At 36.6% G+C, this 19347-nt stretch overlaps 1 protein-coding gene across 2 annotated transcripts in view; it reads right to left on the reverse strand.

Moving 5' to 3' along the window:
• The window catches only part of RGS17 (regulator of G protein signaling 17), a 66055-nt gene that overhangs the window by 20382 nt on the left and 26326 nt on the right, over nt 1–19347 (reverse strand). For both annotated transcript variants that reach the window (XM_072409296.1, XM_072409297.1), the window contains exon 2: nt 8501–8638. In XM_072409296.1, coding sequence (XP_072265397.1) covers nt 8501–8619 — 119 coding nt within the window. In that variant the 5' untranslated portion in view covers nt 8620–8638. The remainder of the gene's footprint in view (nt 1–8500; nt 8639–19347) is intronic.

Below are 19347 nucleotides of genomic sequence, written 5' to 3' on the forward strand. Positions count from 1 at the left end.
AGAGTGCTAACCTCTGAGAACCGTGCTGATCACAACACACATTCACTTAATGAATGTGTTTGCTAAACTATGATCTAAGTATCATGTCATTTGGCATTGACACCCTTTCTTTTATTACAAAATTCCACCAAATGATGGAGTGCTTCACAAGCTAGCACCAAGTGTACCATAACAAACCATTTATAGATGTTCTTAGCTGTTTTTTTTAGCTACATAATGTACATTAGGAAGCCAAGAAACCTTTGTAACATGTTAAAGTACAAATTGGTATTTTCTAAGTAAAAAAGGGAACATCTGCACCAAAGCAACAGTTTAAGCTATGAATACTTTTCTACTGTATAATATACACTTCATTATCAGTTAATTTATTCCTTTTATCTCTACTATGCGACACAAAATAGAGTTTTGCTTCTAGCCCTTTGGTAGCTGTCATCTCAACAAGAGCAGTGGATACAATCTATATGAACTTTTCTGCTTTTGCCCCGGGAGGTATGAAAAAGAAAAAAGAAACCCAGTTATTTGTACATTTTTATGTATTCATATTTTAGGAGTAAGAACTAATTATCTCATATTCCAGTACCAGCACATCTTCTAAATAGGAACACAAAGCTGGATACTAAATAAAACTGGAACTATCACGTGTACATAATGGGACAGTAATTTTTGGTTGGGCAGACATAACATAACTATGATAAGTTGTGCACTTAAATAAGTGTTAATAGAAATATGAATCCTGAGATCGTACGGTAAACCAAGAATGGATCTGGTCCAGGACTAAAAACATTTGCCAAAAATACCAAATTTAAAAAAAAAATCAACTCCAGGTTTGCTGGATCACGCAGGTTCTCCTACCAAAGCCTATCTTCTCCAGTCTTGCAGAGCTTTAATAAAACCTGACCAATGGCTTTATCACTCACAACTTTATTGTAGACATATTAGTGCTTTCATAACAGTCGAATTAAGCAGTTATTGCTGAATGCTGAAACAAGGATGTGTTTGATTCATTCCCAGACAACCACCAACCAATTGAAGCGGCGTACCTAGTGTATACCTTGATGTTTACATTGCTGGTTGTACACAATAGGAATAATTCTGGTTCTAGCCCTGAGATCTACCACTGCAAACTAATTATATATATATTTATATATTAAATAGAAGAAGAAAATCTAAAAATGCATTCATTTCAATCCTCCAACAATTTTAACAAATTCAAAATAGATTATTTGACCACCTCTGTAAACTTCCTGAATGTTACTGTAGAAGTGTGCACCTCAAGACACAAAAAAAAAACTAAAGTTGAACTGCAGGCACATACAAAAAAACATGAACTAATGCACCTATGTATTCCTTAATACATCATGTGGTGTAGTTTTTAAAAATGTAAAAAAACAATTTTAGGTACCGTTAATTGGTATTAGCATTGTGCAGTCCCTGTAGAGGAGTGCCCAGGCTTGGTGGAGGGGGGGCACAAGCAGCCAATTACGTGTGTGCAATGCAATGTGCATGGTGATGGGGTGAGAGAGAAAAGTAGAAGAGCACAAGGATCTGTAAATGAGACTTAACTAAAAAAGGAAAAATAACCCCCCGCCCTTCCAGACAGGGTTGTAATGTATCCTCATGTAAAATGTGTAACAAACTTATGTCTTTTGTCTCCAAATGGCAAGAGTTGTTACACACATTACACAAGGACACAGAATCATACCTACACAAGGCAAGTAAAAAGAGAGATTCTTTTTCTAATAGGGTTTTGAGGGCAAAAAGTTTTATTTTATATTCAACGTTACATATAATCCAGCACCAAAAGGTATGAAGAAAACAAATAAAAAGCTACAAATCATCACAACAGAAGTTAAAACTCAAACTAAATGAAATAGTCCTTGATTCTGGCATCCAGACAAAAACTTAATGTCAGAAATAAATTAAACACCAGGAAACACCATTCTGACAACAAGACACTGACTGGGGAAGGAAGCCGTGAATCAATAAATACTGCCAACTGTGCAGCCATATGAATCCATCTAAAAGCATCACGTAGAAAATAATGCAGGATCATACAACATGTATGTACAATGTATCTTAATGACTGAAAAAGTGGAACCAGGGATATAACATTGGCAAAACAAAATAGAAAAAAGTGGGATAAATCTTGTAGACACACAACAGAACACAAGACAGGTAATTACTGCACAACCATTTCTCAAACCCATGGAAAACAAATCTTCTGGTACCAACGCGAATTTCATTACTATTTGGTACCATTATTGAACTGAACTGACAGTGATAATTCTATTTGATTGAATACAAAGGCTATGGATGATCCCAATTTTCTAAATGAGATATTTTTAGGATCATTCTTATCTCATAGCCCATTCTCTACTCTTTTTATGGCTTGCTTTGATTCATCTTTAACATTCACAGACTATATTACAACATGGCATAGCATACAATAAATACTTCCTACTACTAGATAAGCCAAACCAATATTTTCACTAGGAACCTGAAATAGGTCACTAAAAGGGTTACTTACTAGTTTATTATCTCAGGAAGTTGGAGCTGTGGCCATAAGTGTGCTGCATCCCTGCTATGAAGGGAATGTTTATTTGAGGTACAAAGTTGCAAATATAAACTTTTTATTGCAGCGCAAACAGTAACACCTATGCAGATTTCCTAATAACAAAAATGGGTTTATCTAACTAGAACAGTGTTTAATCAAATTTTACATATGTTTTGCTCTTTTTGTTGTAGAAACAACGTTGCTAAAAGTAATTTCATTATATTTATGTGCATGGGACTATTCTGGAGTTGATGTATTGTAAAAAAAATAACAAATACCGTATGTATTTTCCCTGTAAATCAGGTCAGAGAATAAAATTTCACCTTAGAAAAGATTATATATATATATTTAACATTGGAAGAACAAAAAAATACTTTTAGGACTACAGCTATTCCTGTTCTAACTTTTTTTATATTATTAAAATAAAAGTTCTAATAATCATACTAACTGCAGCTCCATAAATGATTCAGACACCAGATTTCTTTTGCCTTTAGCAATTTATTGTCTGACTATGAAAATACTTTAGCCTGTTCATACATAAACCATTCAAACCTTTGATAAAAATTATGTATTTTAAACAAATTGTGTTCCCTTTTCAATAAGGAAAATTATATATTTCCTGAGATTTCACAATCTGATTCAAATCTATTACAAAATGTAACCAACAGATGTGACCAGAAACACATGAAAAACATATCTAAAAATGTATAATAATAAAATGTGTGTTTTGCTGATACAACAATTCCTATAGGAGTCCCAAAATTTGTTGATTACACAAATGCTCCTTTCTGTATGGGTTGTTTTCTATAAGATATATATATAACTACAACTTTTGAAGTATTATGGGCACAAAATCGTGTTGCAGAGTAATAGTTTATTGTAATAGCGGTGAAAAGGCAAATATTAAGACAGACTTTTATTACTCTAGGGGTGTAGGTTTCTTCTTTGAAAGAAAAAAAACAAGGCTTCAGTAAGTACACCTGACAACACCAGGTCTGGCCCAAGCTACATGGAAAGTTTCTAAGGTTAGTTCAGACTAGAAGTAAAAATGCAGCGTTTATTGTTCCCTGCCACCTGGGAGTGCTCACAGGAGTAACCAGCAGGCTTTTTCAGGAGTTTGTAAAAGCATGTGTTAGCAAGTGATACTTTTTTTTCCCAAACTGCTCGGAAAAAAAAAAAACACTTGCAATCTCCTAAATTTTTTGCAAAAGTGGTAAAAGTACTTTTAATTCAAGTCTATACAGGTGGTTGGTGTGGCAATTTAGATGCATTTTAGTTAAACACATAATTGTTTATTTTAATTTTAGAGTAAATAGAGACATTTATACACACATGTTCTGTTAAGCACTGCAAAATTCAATGTGTTCTACAAAACATGGAACAAGCAAGCAGCAGGTGAAGACAGAACTCCTTAATTGTATTGTTGCTCATGATTTGGTACACAAAGTATTAAAGCTCAACATGAAAGCCAAATAACTAATATATATATATTTAGAAAGCAGGGTAAGCACACACAGCTTAGATGTTCTTTCAATCCTTCAAAATCCTTGAAGGCTTCCTGTAGATTGATGTCAGGCCAGTAAGTTATCCCATACTGCATGGTGTCATTAGTTCTGTTGGCTTGGAATATTTTAGGAGAGGAAATGCTGTTCTCATACAACATGTTTGCAATGTCTGAATTTATGAAACCCATTAGTGCAAGGATACAAGCCTTCAACAGTGGCCCTGCATTTGGAAAAGAGGAAAATCAGTTCTCAATACTCACCTAATCTGTTGTCCCATGTGGACTTACTTACTCAGTAATCCAGTATCCTCTTCCTGGAGTGCTGGGCGTCACTGATCAACCCCACTGAGGATGCATCAATATAATACCTTGCACAATGATGCAGTGGATGATGCTATGGCCTTGGATACTCTGCACTATTTAGGACAGTGCAGTGCCAGAAAACAGGTAAAGAGGACCTTGCAAGACCAGCTTGAAATTTTTTTTAAAGATATATATATAAATTTATAAGTATTTGTAGGTAGGGAGTCTGTAGAAAACATGGAGATGCATAGCCAGAAGGTTACTCCTATTTTCCTATTGATTGCAATTATAGAGTAAGGGTATCATATTACCTGAAGGAAATATAAAACGTATTAGGGCAATGACATTATAGAGGCTAAGAATCTACCAAATAACCCATTGGATCTCTGCCATTCAACTCACTGACCTTTTGTACAGGTAAAGACCAGCTAATTTTAAAATTGAACAATGCAAATCCATATGGCAATCAGCAGTGTTCTCTGGCACATTTCAGTAACCACCTGGCTGTTGTTGGGTGGTCACAATACAGGGACTGCTACCCACCTAAAATTTCTTAAAACCCAGCCTAAATAGATTTTTGGGTCGAGCAATGATCAGGTTATTATTAATAAACAGTATTTCTATAGTGCCAACAAATTACGCAGCGCTGTACATTAAATAGGAGAAGTGAATAAAAAATGTGTTCAGATGCAAGCTGCAAAACAGGTGTTTTTTCATATCTCTGAATATGGCAAGTAGGGAATCTGAAGTGACCACGTGACACCCAAAGTAGAAAGAACAAAAGATTCCAGACCACATTTTCCAGCACTTGTGCATTATAATGTAAAATATGTGTCTATATAAAGAGACAGGACTTGTAGTCAGACAAAGCAAGTGTTGAGCAACTCAAAGTCCCCTATCTGTTAACAGGAAACTAAATTCACGAAACTAAAAACACAAAAAATGTTAGGGGTCTTGGCTGCGTGGATAAGTGCACAGCTACAGTTGTTCAATAGTAATGCTAATAATTTACAATGTTCAACATAATTGCCTCAGGAATCTGCCCTGTCCTATTTTGGGTTTAGTTGGGATTAAGAAGATGGTTTCCTTTAGTGGAGTATAACTTGTCTGTGTATGGGTGTCAGCGGCTACTCTGACCAACAGTTTTGTTAGATATGAACGGAAGTAGATTTAAATATTTGAAAACTGCACTTTGTGCTTCTTAAATGACCCTATCCCTTATCCCTTAAGCTATGTATACATGTCAGACAGAACTGGCATCATAAATTTCTACTATCTAGACATTCCCCCCCCATGTCTAAAAGTTCCAGTTAATGGTGGTCATATAGTTCAATCAAATTTGTTTTTGACTCGGATTGAAGCTAATCTGACCTTGGATTGGAATTTGTGCAATCTAAATTCTTATTCTACATTACATTACCTGTATCTGACAGCTATGTTAGGGCTCAGGTTCATAAAGCTGCCAAGTCCAGTCAAATTTCTCGACTGCTCCAACCAGATTCGATCTGGGTTAGAATTTTTATGTTCTGAGTGCCTCCAGTTCCATCATTGCAAAAGTCAAGTCAAGAGGCCTGGATTAACCAGCAAAAGGAGCCAGGTGCAAATATGGGGTTTGGGACAGCAAGAAAAGCAGCCAGGTGCAGGTGGATGGTCTAGATCAGTGGTCGCCAACCTGTTTGGTGTGCCCATGCGCAGGGAGTCCGCTGTCACTCAAAGGAGGAGAAACCTCCCCCAGAGTGAAGTCATTATGACATAACCCCACCAACTCTCCCATCGCAGATCTGAGCGTGCAATGGGAGAGTGGGCGGGTTGTGTCCAGGGACACAGCCTGCCCACTTCCCTAAGCCAGGGAACTGCAGGGGGATTGTGGTCTGCAGCTCTGGCCGGTGCATTCCCCCAGCGGGGTCCTCCTCCTGACCCTGCCCGAGGGTGCGCCAGCAAGAGCCGCGGACCCTCAAAATTTTCTAGTGGACCACCGGTTGGCGACCGCTGGTCTAGACTAGCCAGAAAGGGAAACAGATGCAAATGAAAGCTCAGGCTTTACATGCACCTGGCTGCCTTACTGGCTAACCAGACCCTTTACTTCCACCTTGCTGGCTAGCCCAGTTTCAGCTCTCTCACCTGGCTGCATTGTTGGGTAGCCAGGTGTAAATGAAAAGTCTAGGCAAGGTAGACCGGTGCTGCATGTGTCAAGTTTGGGCTAAACCCCAAGAAAGCCAAGTGCAAACCTGGGCCAGGCTTACCTACAAAGGAGTCAGGGGCACGCAAAAAGTAAGGCTAGCTAGCAAGGAAGTCAGATGCAATTGCAGCCTGACTATCCAGTTGCAGCTCACTTTCTCTGGCTCCCTGATTGGCCAGGCCAGCATCTTGTAGTGTGTGGGTGGTCATCTATCCCAGTAGGGACAGTGCACGCATGGCTGCCAGTGTACAATACATTGTAAACTGCTCACACACTTAGAGATGTAGACTTTGTAGACCTACAGAGATCCTTCTACCGTCAATATCTATCTGCTGCTCATGTCAGATAAATGGACATTTTAATCTGCATAGAAATGTGGTGGAGGAGATATATCCAACCCTGTTTAATCAATAGAAAGTATTTACTATACTACTGACATTTTTACAGCTATCAAAATGTATTTTAGCCATAATGGTTTTGTAAGTAGACTGACCTATTGCAACCTGGCAAATCTCATCTAGAGTCAGTCAGCCATTAGCAATGCCTTAGGACTGGTTGCTATTGGTTACAGCACTAAGGGATAAAGCTGTGTAGTGAATAGGGCTGCATTAGGAGATAGCCTAATCTATTGTTGAATCCCATAGTGCTGATTCATTTTAACCCCAAATTCGATTCATGTTGCTTATCCTAACGCCTCCTTCCCAGTGTCTAAATTTAAAGTGGAATTAAAGTCCCATTTTTAGCAATGGCAATTTAGGCAGGTGGGTATTGCAGAAAGGGAAAGGTAGTGTCCCTTCTGCAAAATCTGTTTTTACCTGCCAGCTGTCAAATTTTACTGAGCTGCGCATGCACTGCTCAGCATTGGTTGTCAGGAAAACCCAGCAATCCCTGATTTCCTTACGCATGCCAAGAATGGCGCTGTGTGTACAAGGCTCTTTCATTCATCACTGGGTACAATCACAAAAGATTTTTTCCAGCAACAATCATATGACACCCGTATGAACTTTACATAATATTTCGCTGACCTGCTTTGCATCCTTTTATCTATTATTCTGTAAATACATTCACTAGTATTAAAAAAAAAAAAAAAAAAAATCATGCCCCATAAACTCCTCTGATTCCAGTGGCTCAGACATTTTATCAACATTTTCTACCATTCTCAATGATAATTTCATTAGTATCCCTGGCACACTTTAAATTTCTTCCAGCTTCAGCTTGTCTTCTAGCCACAGCCTCTAGAACAGCCTTTATCTGCCTTTTTAACATAGGAGAACTCTTGAAAAAGCTTTCATATACTTGGGGAACCCCTGTTATAATTACTATATTCACAGCTCACAGTACTGGTGTTACTAGCTTTACTGTATTAGTGTCAGGGAAATTGAGAAGGATTGCCGGCCATTGGAAAGAATGTCAACCTTACAGATAGCTAAAAAGATCATTGGTGTCAGAAAAACTGACCTTAGAGGTTCAAATTTCTCCTCTGGCAAACTCTTCACCTGCCCTTTGGGTCTACAGCACCTATTTCTGTCACTACCACACTAATGGTAATAGCTACCATTACACAAAGAAGTCCTATAAATGTACCAGCAAGTGTTACAAATTCTTCAAAAGTTTAAATCTTCTTGGCATTTCTACATTCAACATAGCTGCACTGATTCCCATACCATGTTAGGAGTTAACTGATACAGATTACTTGTGGTCTGAGATTGCTTATTTAAATGTCACATGAGGGTATTTTATGATACATTGATTGATGAAATGTATTTGTATAAATTTAGTATGCGCACTTTGCACATATGCACCAATTTTACAACTATCAACTACTATCAACGACTACAACTAAGTCCTTCCATTAGCCCATGCCATAACTGTACCTACTGCATTATTTCTAAGCAGGAAACAATATATGTACTTTATTTACCTGTATTGGATAAGGTACCAAATATACTGCAAGACATACCATGAGCAGCTGCAACAACAGCACCAGCAAAAGCAGCATGTGTTCGGCCTTTGGTTTCCACCAGGCGGTTGTGATACAGGTGAGGGTTCTTCATTTTGTGATTGTTGCCTTTTTCGCATTTCAGCAAGTCCAAAGTAGCTAAAAAAATATCAGAAGACAAGATGTGAGATCCTGTTATGTGACGTTATTTTTATTCATCCCAGTCAATACTATCAGTACAGGCTATGAGAATGAAGGAAATCTAAGCTGTGTCCCTACTTTCATTACCCTCTTATTTTGCCACTTTCTGCATTAAGTAATATGACAAGTGTGATAGGAGGTCTCAGTGTGGAATTGTTCACAATAATAGGATGTCAGTACATGCAGACCCTGTTGTGAGGTTTGAAAGATGAGATAGAGTGTCTTTACTATGAGCCACTGGTTTTGACAAATAGGAGGTTAGTATTGTGAATAAAGTCTACTATGGAGGGAGAAGAACGATAGCTGAGCTCCTCATACAAATGGGAGCATAATAATATATAAGTATACATATATATTGTATACTTAGCTGTGCATGGGAATAACTGGCCTCCATAATTGAATGAACTCCTGTGAACATTATCTGGCCAGACAAAATGGAGAAAAGTTTCTGGACCTAGAGCACTGGTCGCCAACCTTTTCGGACCAGTGGACCACTAAATTTTCAGGCTCCAGACTGCACATGTGTGGGGACCCTGGTGTCCTTCTACTGACCCCACTTGGGGGTGCACTGGCCAGAGCCGCGGACCATCAAAGTTTTCTCGGTTGGCGACGGCAGACCTAGAGGACCCAGTGAAGATGTCAGCACTGGCAAGTTTGCAATGAGAGGTGAGCTTAAAATGGAACAATATTTCTTCTGTGAAAATCAGGCAAGTCTTTATTGCAGAAAGGGACAGGCAATGTCCCTTCTGCAGTAAAACATACTGCAAGTACAATTTAAAAATTGTGATCAAGAAGGTAAGGTTATTTTATTGTAGAAAGGACATTAGCTGTCCCTTCTGCAATAAAGGACATGCCTGACTGTACTTTTTTAGTTTTTAGGTATGCTTCCATTTTAACTAAGAAAATGCAGGTACGTTAGTATGCAGAAATTGCCGGTCCCTTCTGCAAAAGAACTCTTTAGAGTCAGGAAAAAACTAATATATGCTTGAAATCTCATTTTCAGAATTTACAAAAAGCAAGATGGCGACACCAAACACCAAGTACACATTTTGTAGCCCTGTCTAACAAAGGGAGTTGACATCATGCACTAAACAAACAATATTATTTAGGTATATAGAACATAGCAGGGATGAAATCAATCTAAGAAAAGAGTAGTTGGGGTTGCTTTTAAGCAAACGCCCAATTGTCATTGTATACATAGACTATTAGTTCTTAAGTGAAATAAAAGTGATTAGAGCACTCACCCTAATTATGGGGCTGCAGTGGCCTCAAATAAATAATACAACAGTACTCTAGTAGGGTAGAAATTCACTGATTATCTGATCACTGATGGTAAATTTAATTACAGGGCTCCATTCAATAAATGTAGCCTAACTAATTTGTAAATCCCACATTTCCGCTCAAATTTTGTTTTATAGAGAAAGAGCATATTTTGTTGGAACAACCAGAACAAGTGGAGACTAATGTCAAACATACAAAGTGATATTATATGTTCTATTTAGACACTGCAATTATCAAGTCTTTCATGCTGAATGGATTGACATAATACACTGCATACACAAAATGAATTGTTTCATCATAAGAAATTGATTGAATGTCTACATTTGAAATAAACCATTTGCAAATGAAAAAAAAAAACAAAAACTATAAGGCAAAGCATAGTTGGTATACAGTGTAAAAATATTTGTAATATTTGATTTTTTTATTCTAATACAATTAGATAAACAGTATGGCAATTTATTTTTAATCATCACTATTTAAACACATAGATTATAAATTATTACTCCAGGGTCTATTCACACTACTTGCATTGCTCAGTGCAGGCAAACACAGGACTAAAAACCAACACGTTGTGGTATAGATTTAGGGTAAAAAAAAAAAAAAAAAAAAAGAATTTTGATCCTACCGATTTTTGATACTGGTTAAAAAAAATGTCAAAGTCAAGGCAAGCAAATCCAGCCACAAATCAAATCTGTTTACTTGTCACTTTTTTGTTTCCCAAACAAGAATGATAGATTCCAAATATTTAGATTTGTTTCAAAATGTTTTTTTTTCTTTTTCTTGTTAGACAACTCTACAAAAGGGTAGAGTTTTGCAGGTGCCAAATATAAGTATGGTACTTTAGGGTCTCCAATCCCACATTCATGCTCTTTGCACCTAAAAGGTAAATTCCCAGATTAGAGTAGATGATGTGCAGTTATTTAAGTGATGGTCATTGGAGGCATGCAGAGGCGCAAACTTAAATTAATGAATTTAGGAAATGTATGAACAATGGCAGTCAGTGAAAACATGCAAAGATGCAGTGATGATCAGTGGAAATGTGCAAGAGTACAGTTGCAATCAATGGAGAAATGCGTTGGTGTGGTGGCAATCAATAAAGTAACACAACTGAAAGTGTTGGATGGCAGCAGTTCATGGAGCTCATAAAGTGAGCAGTTTCAAAACATTTCTCACTCCAAATGTAGGTATAGACCTAACTGATTTATAGGGAGCTGCTGAAAAAACTTTAGAAAGGTAAGTTGAGAACTGACCCATCCCCTTAGAAATCCTGCAACTCATTGTCATTGTCTACTAAAAATCTTCCAAAAGTTTAAATTCTTTTGATGACCCCAATGGCCAGAGTGATCGTCCACCTTGAGGTTTTCAGATATTCATCCCCTGAATTGCTACAGCTTTCTGTAATGAGTCTCTCTAACAGGGGTATGTGTTTGCCAAGGTTGCAGCCATAAGAGTGAGGCTTTCTACCAATGCAACCATATTCCATTGAGTATTTGGGATTTACAATATTTCTTATGAATGATCCATATTGTGGTTCTTAGTGATCGCTTACACATTCTTTCTTCTTAAAATTGCATGTAAATTCTTGCTTTGGACATGTCTATAGAGAGATAGATTTTTCTAACAAGGACGATTAGCATTTTGTTAGCAAATGTTTTTTATCCTGGACCGGATTGATTCCAGGTTTGCTGCATCACCCAGGTTCACTGATGAAAGTGGATCTTCTCCAGTCTTGGAGAGCTTTATTAAATCAGGCCCGGTGCCTCTATTACAGTGTTTTTACAAAAACATTACAATATATACTCCAATCATAGAAACCCATACTGAATATGAAGTGGGTTTTTTTATAGATAATAATCTTTTGGAACTTTTCATTTGTATTTAGAGACTTTTTTAAGGTTTTTTTATGTTGAACAGATACAGATAACATCCTATTGGTAGCAATGTTTTTTGTTCATTTGTTACTGCAGACATATGGACTATGCATCTCAAGATGTGCAATGTAGCCCCTAATGATTTCGATGGATTAATAAATAATGATGTGAGGTTTTTCATAAGTAACTGACCTAACTTTTAAATGATCAATAATGTTTGAATATTGTATTAGTCTTAAAATTAATTGTGCTTGTCATAAACTAATAAAGCTGAACTCTGGGATAAGCAAAAAATGTCTAAATATAAGAATGTATGTTGAAATGAATAGGGGTGCTTTTTGAATTCATCCAACTAGATACAATGATTAATTGCAAAGTTTTTATTTTGTATATGAGTTCTGTAATAAAGACCAAACACAGCTGCTGTTTCTACTTGCAGGACTACAGTTAGTACGCAGGGAAAGAACATTGTCATGGATGCATATATTTGTGTAGACCAGGTAAATATGTCTCCTTTGGGCTATTGTCTGTATATCCCCTGAAATAGCGAAAAGGGCTACTGTCTGCAAAACGCATTAGAGGTTTTGTTGATGGATTTGAATGAGGTTAGAAAGGTTGTTGGATTTCCATCTTGCAGATTTGGATAATATAATAAATCCAACCAGGAATTTTAATACTGAGGGATATATATATACAAGTTTGAAGTTGTTTTGTAACCCATGTAATGTTTTTGAGATTTATTACCTTATGTTTCTTTAATCTTGGTTTGTAAAATACATTTTTTTTATTGATCTTAATAAATAAATATTTGCTTATAAAATCCCACATTTTAACTTTGTCTCCATAGTGAGGTATGTTTCAAAATCTGTAATATTTTTGGGATGTGGCAATCTCAAAAATATCAAAGTTGTGGAATATCTCCCTTACAGTTGTATATGTTTGGATGTTTTTATGTTTGGAATGAGTTTTAAAAAGTGTAAAAAGAACATCCTGAAATGATTTATTTATTCTTTGGGTGAAGGATGCATTATATCCTGTGCCCAAAAAAGAATACATCTGTTAGTTGGATAGAGATTATATACGGAGACCATAATCTGTATGACAGTGTGTGAAAAAGTATCTACAAAGATATAGTATTTACCATTTACTTTTCTTGACAGATTGTTTACAGTCACAAAGTGACAGACTAAATACAGGTAGTCACTATACAGTAGGTTGAAAAATCTATACAGTGATATTAGACAGTGGGTTAGTAGGTTGCAGATTATTTGCAGTTATATTAGTTAATATGGCAGCCATGACAAATTATTTTCAGTAACATTGACAAATTACATATACTGTATCTACTATATAACTTATCATACTGACATTAGTTAGTAAAGCAGTGTTTATAAAGTGACAGTAGTCAGTCATTTTCAGTTAGTTTGACATCTGTTATATTATTTTATTCTGTTAGTCTGACAATTTGTGACAAATAATAAAGTGCCTAAAACAAAAAAAAACTTACCTTCAATCCCGTAGCGCAGTCCCATCAATCCGGAGGTCCGTCGGGTCCCGCATCGTCCTGCCAGCCAACCGCAGGTCGGTGCGCCGGGCGCCACCATCTTCGTCTCTTCTTCCTTTTCCTTTTCCTACCTCACCCAACCCAGGTGCGGGATCGGGTGATGTAGGTTGGAAAAAAGACTTGCCAATCTCACTGCGTATGCATTTTTTTCCAACGAAAAGGCTTCTTCTGCGCATGCCCGAGATGCTTTAAGTAAGCTTTAAGACAATATGGTTTGAATAATAATGACATAAAACCTATAATCATGTACAGTAAAATGAAATGCAGATAATGAACATTGTAATGTACCTTGAAATTGGTGTTTATTAAAAAAATGCCAGCTTACATCCGTGGTCAATGAAGTGTCCCTAAACCGGTGATCAGTAAAAAAGTGGGTAATAGAGTGCCTACTTACATTGGTAGTTAGTAAGAGGACTTCCTTACACTGGTATTCAGTGGAGAAAAGAATCCATTAAACTGATGGATACCAGGCTAAGGGGCCCCATGGAATTGATGGTCAGTAGAAGAGGGGCCCCTTCTGCACTAAGGGTCAATAAAAGAAGGGCCCTATTACCGGTATGATCAGTGGAACAAGGGCCCCATTAGACTGGTACTTAGTGGGAAAATGCTCCTTACATTGGTGGCCAAAGAATAATTCCAGGACAATAGATTATTGCTCAAGGAACCCTAAGAACTCTCTCTGAAAGAACCCTGGTTTGCCTGTTCTTTATAGTTAAAGGAAGATTCTGTGCAACACATATATTGACAAACCAGTATGACATATAAAATATGGGTATGTGATCAAGTGGAGGGACTGACAGGCTTTTATAGGCAGAATTTTTAATTGAACACATCTAAGTAAAGGAGACATGTGTAGCTGTTATAATGAAAAAGGAAAAGTGAATAAGACACTTTTCCTTTTTCATTATAACAGCTACACATGTCTCTTTTACTTAGATGTGTTCACCCGATTTAAATACAATCTCAATGATTTAATGCTGCCATACTTCAGTTAAGGCAAGTCATTACAATCCTTCTTTTTTCCTCTCCTAATGGCTAACATTATATATATATTCTTTAGGTTTTTTATCTACTTCTCACTTCCTAAACTCCCCCCTCCTTTTCTTTCAACAGAAAAAGTCCAGGTATTTCAAAATCTTTACTCAATCTCATCTATATTATCTGCTCTGTGTTGCTGATAACATTACAGTAAGTATGGTGGATCTTCTTCACTAAAGTACCTTCCTTTCTTATTTTTTAAGATTTTCCACCTATTTTTTTCCCTTGTTCTCTATACCATTATAATGAACCATTTTTACCAACATTCACTTGACCTTTGATATCCAAATTATCTTTCTATAGTTACCGTACATAATCTCCCCTTTTTCCCTGAATGGAATAATTTGGCGTGGAAGTCTCGCAGATGTTTTTTATCAATTCTGTATCACCGTGACTATATCAATTTTCAATATTCAAGTTAAAACTTCAATCTCAATCCTCCCCTGAAGAAGCCTAAGGGCGAAACGCGACTGGAGTTGATATTTTACTTGAAATATGAAAAATAAATATATAGTATAGGAATATACTACATAACATTTAAAATTATTATTTACCTTTTAAAAAAATTCTGCCTATAAAAGCTTATCTATCCCTCCACTTGATCACATAATTATTTTTTCCAGGCTAGGCAAATAATACAGGCTAGGCATGATAATTAATTAGTGGAATCCTACTAACTACCCAATTCCCTATTTAGACATAAAATATGGTTTTATTAGTTGGAATTTTTGAGATATCAATGACTTAAAAACCTTCGGCATTGGGCTTTGCTCCTTGGTTTACAGAGGCAGCCCTAAGTCCTGTACTGAGGGTTGTTGGGAGGTACTATAGGGTGCAGATAAGCACCAACTCCCCTCAACGTGTCTTTGGATGCAAAGGCAGGCTGTATCCCAGAAATACAGAGGGATATATTGACATTTGTAAGTAAATCTGCCATTATTTGCAAATATACTTACATATTATAACAAATACCTCCAGGGGACCCCAAGTTAAAAGCGAAAGTTAAATGTTTACTAAATCTGTCAATATCTCTGTTAGTGTTAAAATGTAACCTACTTGATTTGAGCCTACTTTTTGTAATTATCTGTAGTGTTGAGACATAAAGCAATATCTGCCAACTCTGTGGGCTTGATTTATTAAAGCTCCCCAAGGCTGGAGAGAATACACTTTCATCAGTGAAGCTGGGTGGTTCAGAAAATCTGGAATGGATTTCTTCAAAGTCATTTGCTATTTGCTAGCAAAAGTTTTGAATCCTGGACAATAGTGTTGATGTTCGAATTTGGGTTGTCCCTATATTCGACCCGAATATGGCTGTTTGAATTCGGGTAGACCCGACCCGAAAAACACGGCATTCGACAGCAAAAATTCGGGAGAAAAAAAAACAAAACTTTTTTTTTTCTTAAATTATTAATTTTGTATGTGTTTTTTATTTTAAACTTGTTCTTTTTTATATTTTTTACAGGTTATCCGACAATGACATTATGAATCATAATGTCATTGTGGGATTCCTGGACCGTGGGAACTTTGCAGTCACAGCTAATTGAAAGCAGGTGCCTTCAATTAGCTGTAACCGCAGGCAATACAAGGGCAATGGAGGTTGAATGGAGATACTATCTCCATTCATACCTCTACTGCTCTGTGATTGGCTGAGAAATAGGAAACCATGATGACAGCTCAAGCATCATCAGGGTTTCCCTTTCCTCAGCCAATCAGGGAGCAGAGCAATCAGCGGAGCTTTACTATGCTGACAGCTCTGCTCCCGATTACTCCCACAGCGCTAGAGGAGCTGTGACATGTATTACACATACAGAATACATGTCACAGCTCCTCTAGGGCTGCAGAAACAATCAGTGGAGCAGAGCCGTCAGCGTAGTAAAGCTCCGCTGATTGCTCTGCTCCCTGAGGAAAGGTAAAGCCTGATGACAGCAAAGGCATCATCAGGATTTCCCTTTCCTCAGCAAATCAGGGAGCAGAGCAATCACCGGAGCTTTACTATGTTTTCAGATTTCAACTGCTCTGTTTCCTAAGAATTTTTTCAGAAGGCTAGTGATGTTCTTGCTTAGACAATGTGGGTGGAAGTTGAAGGCAAGGTAAGGTACATTTGACACCTACTAATAGTAGGTGATTTGGTATTGTGGCCTAGACAGTGTAAACAAACCTTTTGTGGAGTTCAATCCTATATTATTAAAAAAAACAAAATGAGCCAGGCTATACAAATCTGCAAGGTTTAAATAAATTGGGAAATGGGAATCGATTAAAAGAAATGCAAATCTATAGTGGGTAAAACCGTCTCCAAATATGAATTTCAACTGCCTATTTTTTTAGTTAGTTTTAAACCTATTTCTACTTTTTTTATTATTTATATCTGTTTTACTACACTGTAATATTACATAAAATAAAGAAATTGGCTTTACCTCTACAATGCTGCAATATTTTCCAACTGAGTAAGTGTGGCTGTAGTAGAATAATGATGTCACTTACTGAGTTACTTCACTTACTTGAATACTGTTATTAGAATTTGGCATGCCATGTAATGGGTTTCCTGTCTATCTTCAAAAACTCTATAAATAAAGAATTCTCTGTTCTGTATTAATGCATGATCCCCTGAGGTATCATGTGTAAAAAGTCTATTTATACAACTTATTACAGTAAATATAGATAAAAGGCTATCACATGCATTGAGTCAAGGATAAATGGATGGGTCCTGCGAGGGAAAAATACATGAAAAATAACCATCATCAGCAGACTTGCAGAAACACAAATCACACACGGCGTCTGGTTAAAATTATAACACAAAAGTATGAGGCTACACAAGCTGAAGAACATTTTAGTGTCCTGTTACAGGATCCTTTATACTTTAACCAAATGGGTTCAGAAAAAATGACAATACTAAAAACTGACTGAGAAATTTCAAGTGAAAATAGCATTATGTGGCTTTGGTATTGGCCACAAAAATGTATTTACTTCATTGTTTAATCAAACTTAAACAATGAGCAGAAGACAATAGTAGTTACATAGCTTCATCCAGAAAAAAATAGATTTTAGATAGAGTCATTATTTAAAGTTGTAAAAAAAGTTCCTTTTTAACTTTATAAAAAAGTTCTTAAACCTCAAACAAAATGGGTTTAGAATACAAACTGATTTTTAGAATTTTCTTCTGGTATTTATTATTTGTATCATTTTCAATTTTTTTTTAACTTTTTTTTTTTTTTTTTTACATTATTACTTGTGTTGCTCAAACAAGCATCTGTTCAGTTTTAGGAAAATTCAGGTGAACAGAAGTAATGTTTGGCTTCTGAAGGAAAATGTAGGTAAGAATTTTCATAGGCAAAACTGTCCCTTAACCATAAGTACCTTACCCATAACCCTTACCCATAACTGTCCCAGCCCATAAGAGTGATCATAAGGTGTTAGGCACTTAACCCACTAGTTAGGTGCCATGGATGGTCCCGTCCCCTGGCGTTCATCGGTCATGAAAATGCTCACTGGTGTTTTAATTGACAAAGACTTGCGACCTATTCTTTACTAACAATAGTAGCAGTGGTGAATGATGGGACTCAAGCTAACGCTGAAGTTAGCCAGAACAACACCATCACTCAGTTCTAGTGGAACCAAACTAAATATTGGATGTTTGGGCTCATTTCACAAACAAATGACACCATTTATTCTTTTATGTATTCTAATATTTAGATTCATTACCAACAAAAAAATATTTTGTAAGATTTTAAGCACAAAGCAAAATCCTTACATCCATAAAATGTGTTAGCAACACCCAAATTGGAACTAGAACTACCCTGAAAATGTGAGCATGTTTTATTTACACAAATGAACAGTAGGCAAACCCTGATATTTTTGCATAGTGGGCATACAGTGGCATATAGAAAATGTGAGCCCTAAACCTTTTTTAGCTGATTGTATACTGGTATGGTGTGATCCCAGCTAATTGTGCACCTTGAACATCCACTTGGTTTTCCTTTCATAATTTCAATCAGATTATGGGGGCTAAAATATTCTTGGGTAAACATTATAAAACAAAAAATGTAAAGTAATTGTCTCCCCAAGCAATAAAATGTGCATGTTCCATGCAAAGCGCCTGCTGTTGTTGATATATCTGAGCATTTTTTATTACACAATATTCATATAGCACCAACATATTCTGCAGCACTGTACAAATTTCATATTCGTATCACTAAGTGTCCCTAAAAGGAGCTTTCAATCAAATGTCCCTACCATAATCATATGTCTTTAATACTGTCCAAGGTCAAATTTGGGGGAAGCCAATTAACCTAACTGCATGTGTTTGAAATGTGGGAGGAAACCAGAGTACCCCAGAGGAAATCCACGCAATCACTTGGGGGAAAACTCTATGAAAATAATGTCCTGGCTGAGATTCGAACCTGGGACCCAGCGCTAAGCCACCATGTTGCCCACATGAGCAAAAATTTGTAAGGTTTAACAGAGTTTTTTTATTTTTAGCAAATATATTTTTTAATAGTCTCCTATATTCTCATCAACACCCCAATGACATGTTTGCATTGTGAGAGCATTATTTATATGAACTCTAAAGGCTTAATAGCACCTATGCATTTAGACAATGCAAGTTCTTACACAAGTTAATGCATTGAAGTTTTTTATCGTTGTAGTGCTCTGTATGAAAGAGGTGGTGCAGGTGTTGAATTATTCTTTTGCCATAACATAAACACCATAACCAGTGCTTGTTATGGTGCCGGAACTCACATCTTGTTAATCTTTTATTAAAAAATGTATACCATATTTTTCGTCTTATAAGACACTCCGGAATATAAGACGCACCCAATTTTAAAGAAGGAAAATCTAGAAAAAAAAGATTCTGAAAGATTATTCCACTTCTGCCATTCAAATTCCCTTTCTGATCACTCTGTGCCTTTCAAATT

The sequence above is a fragment of the Pyxicephalus adspersus genome, chromosome 4, assembly GCF_032062135.1.
Source record: "Pyxicephalus adspersus chromosome 4, UCB_Pads_2.0, whole genome shotgun sequence".
NCBI lineage: Eukaryota > Metazoa > Chordata > Amphibia > Anura > Pyxicephalidae > Pyxicephalus > Pyxicephalus adspersus.